The 6,853-nt window shown below is 37.0% G+C and overlaps 2 protein-coding genes across 2 annotated transcripts; both read left to right on the top strand.

Annotated features, from left to right (window-relative positions):
* Positions 1–3,756: 3,756 nt before the first annotated feature.
* LOC120124015 lies at positions 3,757–4,763 on the top strand. The gene is made up of 2 exons (XM_039142786.1): positions 3,757–3,926; positions 4,134–4,763. Exon 2 carries the CDS (start codon positions 4,145–4,147, stop codon positions 4,739–4,741), a length of 597 nt encoding a protein of 198 aa, XP_038998717.1. The 5' UTR covers positions 3,757–3,926; positions 4,134–4,144; the 3' UTR covers positions 4,742–4,763.
* LOC120124014 lies at positions 4,723–6,450 on the top strand. Its single transcript, XM_039142785.1, has 2 exons — positions 4,723–6,107; positions 6,212–6,450. The coding sequence occupies exons 1-2, from the start codon at positions 4,753–4,755 to the stop codon at positions 6,216–6,218; spliced, it is 1,362 nt and encodes a 453-aa protein (XP_038998716.1). The 5' UTR covers positions 4,723–4,752; the 3' UTR covers positions 6,219–6,450.
* The last annotated feature ends 403 nt before the right edge of the window (positions 6,451–6,853 follow it).

Here is a 6,853-nt window from a genome sequence, read left to right on the forward strand (position 1 = left end):
ACAGCGTTGTCAATTGAGTTTGCCCTATCGGATATGATTTTCAGATTACTAATAGGACCTATGTAATCCCTAAGATGCCCCATAAACCATGTCCATGAATCAGAGGTTTCAGATTTGCCAACCCCGTAAGCTATTGGCAGTATCTCATTGTTAGCATCCATGGCTACTGCTAATAAGTTTACTCCAAGGTATCGACCTTTTAAATGTGCTCCGTCAACTATAATAACTGGGCGCATGCAAGTAATAAACGAACGAATCTACAAAATCATATACACAAGAAATATAATCATTTAAATGTGAAATGCATGTAACTAACAAAAATGAGTCAATAAAATTATATTGATTTACTAACCGCAGCACCAATGGCGATAAACATCAACTCAAAGTGTCCATCTCTATCTGTTTTGATATGAGTTACCGACCCATGATTTTTCAGCTTTAAATTGTGACAATAAGTCGGCAGTTGGGCAAACGATGCTTCTGGCGACCCCCTCAACAATTCCAAGGCATAACATTTGGCTCTCCAAGCTTGAGAATATGAGATACTAATCTTGAACCGAGCATTCATGTCAGTCATAATTTCATGTCCCCGATATACCCTGCCATTCAAAAACATTAACTCAGCTAGAAAACTACCCAACACCTTTTTGTTTGCCTGTCTATGGTGAGAAAAAACGTGGGTTCTTGAACATGTATGTTTATCAATAAAATTCCTAACTTGAAACATTTCGCAATCTTTTATCCTCTTTGCAATCATACGCCACGTACAGTTTTTGTCAATCATACACCTTGTTTCGAAACGATATTTGCTTGATTTGTTAACTTTTAGTTGATAGCCATTTTCCACATATTTCATATACAAAGCTATCTTCAAGTCTTCTTTGTATCAAAACAATCATCTTTCTTGATACGAATAATTTTTTGTGTAACAATCAACTGCTATTTTTACCAACTCTTCTTCCGGTATCTGAAGTAATTCTGGCATATTCCAGTTATACTCCCGTGGCATTTTCTTCGGGGACTTTTCTTCGGGAATTTCTTCTTCTTCTTTTTCTTCTTCAGGGTTATATGAATTACAGAATGGATGTTCAACATGTTCATTCAAAGTCGTAACTTCCTCCTTATTATCATCAACAACATTTTCCTCGGCAGCGGCTGTTTCATCATCAAAATTCGGGTATTGACCAATATCAAAATCATTACACACAAGGTATGTTTCTTCTTCTGAAACATCATCAAAATTCGAGTATTGACCAAGATCAAAGTCCGGGTATTGACCAAGATCAAATTTCGAATACCGACTAGTACTCACAATATTTTCTGTTGGATCATCATCGTCTAACTGGTTAATACGAAAACCGGAATTTGGTGCTGAAAGTTGATTGGGATTTGGATTAGGGAAAGGTTGTGGGTTTTGAGATTGTGTTTGGTATTGGAAATGTAGTGAAACAAAATTTGCTTGGTGATGAAATTGTGGTGGAACCATTAAATTTTGAGCACCATAAACTGGGGTTGAAAAACTTAGTTGATTACTACCCGCTACTGACCCAACTTCACTACTTCTAGGTTCAACAACATACAATGTAACATCATCTTGCGAAACACTAATGTAAGCAATGATGTAAGCAATGAATCGTTCAACATCTTCATTGTCGGTTAACAAATAAACTTTACCTTTTCTCTGATAAGATAGCCTAAATCCACTTAAGGGCTCTAAATTCAATTTATTTACAACACGTAACATTAGAGTTTCATAAGTTAACTTTTTTAATGACAGTTTTAGTTGAAGATTCATGGGTAAAGGCATATATTGTAAAACACTATGAACATTCTCCCATGACCCTCCAAAACACAAATCTATCCAAACATGATCAACATTAGATGATTTCATTATTGTAAATTAATTTACTAAACAAACGAGTTGTGAAACTAAAACCTGTTGCCGGATGGGGAAGGATGTCGTTGGATATAGGAACGGATGTCGCCGGAGAGAGTGATAAATGAAGATGGAATGAGTTGCGATTTAGGGATTTAGGTTATGAGTTACTTCTACTGCGTAGTTATATACCCAAAATATTTGTGTTATGAAACTAAAACCTGTTGCGAATTTGAAATTCAGTGTTGCGACAGTCAGAATCGCGTTGCGATAGTCAGAATCGCGTTGCGATAGTCAGAATCGCGTTGCGATAGTCATAATCACATTACGATTTACATATTCGCATTGCAATTTACATATTCGCATTGCGAATTCGGAAAATCGCAACGCGAATTTGGAAAATCGCAATGCGATAGTCAGAATCGCGTTGCGAATCTGGAAACTTATTTGCAATACAGGAGATCACGTTGCGAATTATCGATCGCATTGCGATTTAGTTGGTCATTTTGGCAAATCCAAAAAAAGTTAGTTAAATCGTATATTATAAGGCATTTTTTGTCACTGAAGTTATTTTCTCTTAAAACTATTAATGAAGTTGTTGGGTGTTCGCCTTCGATGGGTGGAGGATCGATCGGCTAAGTAGAATAAAATTATTAGATGATTCTTATTCATCACGTCATTCGTAATCTCAATTAATAACATTTGTCCATATTATTTTTTCTAAGGTAAATTTTCATTTCTTTCCTACATGTAAATATGAAGTAAGTAGTTATTTGAAAGTTATTTTAAAATTTGTGACTCTTATTTACTAGGACCACGGATGACGTGATGAACCAGATCCATCAAATAATTCCTCAACTATAAGTTTGAGAAATTATTAGATGGTATCAACTTACCACGTCATCCGTGGTCCAAACCAATAACATTTCTCCATATCATTTTTTCCCAAGTTGAATTCTTACCTCTTTCCTATATGTAATTAAAAGGTGAGTGATTGTCTGGAAATTAATCTAAAATTTGTGATTGTCATTCATTATGATTAGAGGTGCACAAAAAATCTGAATATTCGATTTTGCGCAAAAATATCCGAAATCGGATTTAGGAAAAACCGATTTTTTTTAAACCGGATCGGATATTTTAAAAACGGATAGTATAACCGGTTTGAAAAAACTGGATAAAAAACTGGTTTTTTATCCGGGAAAAAAATCCGGTCTAGGGTTTAAAAAATTGGATGACCGGATTTTTTCGGATTTTTTACCAGATTGAAAACCGGCTTTTTTAAAAAACCGATTTTTTCAAACCAAAACTGGTTACATCATCCGGCCCTCCAAACCGGTTATGATCCGAACCGATTTTTTTATAAACCGATTTTTTGACTTAGTGAAAAAATCAGATCGATTTTTATCCAATCCAGATCGGATTTAAATCCAGCTATATGCATCTCTAATTATGATCATGAATTTTAATTTTGGAGAAAAGTTATCTCTTTGTGGATAAAAATAGTAGATCAACATACAATTATATCGCTCAAAAATAGGAAATTTTTTTATCTTGAAATAAGATATCAATGGTCAAAATATTTAAAGAATAAAGAATATAAATTAAAGTGACTATTTAATAAAATATTAGAAATCATTTTATCTTAAATAAAATTATTTAGAGAATAAAAATGTTGTAAAAAATAAGACTCAAAAGGAATCCGTAATCAAAATTTAAGGATATTTTTGATATTATACTTATAGACAAAAAAAAAGATTAAATTGATGAAATATTACCAAAAAAAAATAATTTTTTAGATTTGAAATAAAAATAAAAAGTAATGACTAACTATAGTATAATATCAGTATTACAGATATTTTCTCCATGTACGTGTTTTTCTATTCTCTTTTAAACTAAAGCGCTCCGATCTCCGCCACGTCTGGTCGTACTTTGAAACTAAAACAGCAGTTCCGGTGCACACACAAAACACGACTTCCCTTCCTATTTCTTACTACTCTTAAAACTAGGGCACCCCTCGTTTCTGTAAAGCTCCCGATCCAAGTAAACCACGGTACGCAGCTTCCTCTTTTGTTAATGTTACTTGTGTGCGAAATTAGGTATTTATCAGTACTTTTATCTTTAGGGTTCACCAAAAATTAGGGGTTTGTTTTGTTTTATAGTGATTTAGGGTTCTTGATTATTGCTTTCTTATTAGGGGTTTGTTTTGTTTTATAGTGATTTAGGGTTTTTGATTATTGCTTTCTTATTTTATGTTTAGGGTACACCTTAATGTCGAACAAAGTTCCCGAAGAAATCGACTTGAACTGTGATGCTGTTCCGGTTCACCAAGAAAACGAGAGAAGTGATGTTATTGTTGGGCAGCCTGCCTCTGGATTGGCCACCTCTTGTTTAACCGAAACTGTGTTGGCTGCTGGAGTTGATGAGTTGGGGAAAGAAAGCAAGATTAAGAGTGTGAAGAGTCGAGGGATAGATTTGGAAGCTGATGTTGGTTCTTTAGGTGAAGTTGTTGATGATAAAGTTAGTGCCAGGTTGAGTTCAGGTGGGGCTTCTTTGATGGAGGTTGATGGAGGTGCAGGAACTGGAGATGGAGATGGAAAGATTGGTTCCATGGAAGACGACAAACCCGTGGAGGATGAACAAATGGCTGCGGGGTCTACTGGTGGGGTTACTGAGGACCTTAATGTTAGCACTTCTCCTAATGAGGACTCGTTGATAGAGGGAACTAGTGTCCGGTCGAGCTCACTTGCTGATAATACTATTCATTCTGGTGATGGGAGGCCTCTTTCTTCAGCTGTTCAAAGTTGTTTACCTGATGAGGACCAGAAAATGAGTTCAAAGGAAAGGAAGGATCTTCTGGTGGATTAGAAAATTGTGATATGGAAACTGGCACACCCGATAGTACCAAAAAGAATCAAGCTACTGTGATCCAAGGTGAAAGGAATTCACAGGATGCAGAAAACTCGAATCAAACTACAAGCACCTATGAGGATGGATCATCTGATGTCGATGCGAAACCTGAAGTGCCGGAATTTTGTGTCTCTGATTTAGTGTGGGGTAAAGTAAGGAGTCATCCATGGTGGCCAGGGCAGATATTTGATAGTTCTGCTGCTACTGCAAAGGCAAAGAAGTATTTCAAAAAGGGAAGTTATTTGATTGCATATTATGGTGATCAGACATTTGCTTGGAACGAGGCATCTCAGATCAAACCCTTTAGGTCTTATTTCTCACATATGGAAAAGAAGACCAATATGGAAGAGTTTCACCATGCTGTGGATTGTGCTTTGGATGAGGTTTCTAGACGGGTAGAGTTTGGTCTGGCCTGTTCTTGCATTTCGGAGGAAGCATATTCCCAGATTAAAACTGAGATAATTGCTAATACTGGGATCCGGGAAGAATCTAGCAGACGAGACGGTGGGGATAGGTTTTCGAGTGCTTCCTCCTTTGACCCTTTGGAACTTGTTAAAACTATGGAAAAATTGGCTCAATCACCTTCTTATACCAACGTTGATAGATTGCAATTCACAATATCACAGGCGCAATTGTTAGCATTCCATCATTGGAAGGGTTATTCTCAGCTACCGGAGTTTCAAAATATTTGCGGATCGTTGGAGACTAATGCTGAAATCCCTCTGTCTGAGGAAATGAAGAAATGTAGCAAACTGAGAGAAAATGAAGTTCCTAGTGTCAAAGTTGACAAAAGGGTGTACTTTGAAGAAGAGGAGCAAGATAGCCGAGATGGCTCAACTTCTAAACAAAAGAAACTTACAGTTTCCGGAAAAAAGGAGAAAAGCTTGTCAGAGTTCATAGCTGAAAGGGGCTTGAATTTGCAAAATGTTAAAAGGAAATTGAATAAAAAAGGTGATGACAAGTCAATGTCTTCACCCCCTGCTAAAAAGCAAAAGGCTGTTGACCCTGTGTGCAAGGACTTGGCAATGAAACAGAATAAAAATAGTTTGTCAACAGCATCTGTTGATAAGCCTCTACAGTCTAAGCAAACTTTTGGAGTTGGAGCTAGCATTCTTAGGGTTGCAAGCCAACTGAGTGGTTCAATATTTTCGACACCGTTACTAAAGCATTCTGATGGGAAATCTCTGAAGGCGGCAGCTGGTAATAAAAGTAAAGGAAAATCTTCTTCTGGTAAATCACGAGGGAAGAAGGTTCCTGAAACAGATATCTCTTCTGATAAGATGCTCTCACAGCTTCATTTGGCTGCTACAGATCCCTTGAAAGGGTACAATTTCTTGGCCTCTATAGTTTTTTTCTTTACTGAGTTGAGGAATTCAATTACTATGGATATTAACAACTCTTAAATGTCTGAACGATCTTTGGAACAAGGAACTGATGCCATAATGGGGGAGAAATCAATCAAGTTCAAGCTTACCGGGATGTCTGAGTTCACCTCAATCGAAGACTCCTCTTGTTCTGAAAGGATAATCCAATACTTTCCTGAAGAGCAGTTAACAATTGACAAGAACAACCAAACCGCGGGGAACAGTTTTTTGGTTGTTGAATCACAGTCAGCTGCTAAAGCATGTGCCAATTTGGATTCTGAACAGAAACATGCAGCTGTAGATGAAAATCTTGGAATGGAAGCAGAGGATCACTCTCCAACTTCTTTGATCCTAAAATTTTCAGACATTGATTCAGTTCCCGCGGTAGAAGAGCTGAATCAGATATTTAGCCGTTATTTTCCTTTGGATACGAGAGGGACTGAAGTGTTCAGAAAGAGCATACAGGTCAAGGTGTTTTTAAAAGGCAAACGGATGCAGAAACGGCTTTCAGCAGTTCTGGAAAATACAGCATTTTCGGACCCTCACCATTATTTACCGCCTCAAGCGACTGGCTTCCACATCAAGCGAAGCTTCCCAAGGTGATGGTAAGAAGAGCAGAGTGGATGGAAGAAGTGGAGATTAAAATGCTGCCTGCTTCATGAATTGGATTCTAGTCAAGTTGATGTCCAGAGAGAGGTAACAGCTT

Source organism: Hibiscus syriacus, unplaced genomic scaffold (assembly GCF_006381635.1).
Source record: "Hibiscus syriacus cultivar Baekdansim isolate YM2019G1 unplaced genomic scaffold, ASM638163v2 tig00110410_pilon, whole genome shotgun sequence".
Taxonomy (NCBI): domain Eukaryota; kingdom Viridiplantae; phylum Streptophyta; class Magnoliopsida; order Malvales; family Malvaceae; genus Hibiscus; species Hibiscus syriacus.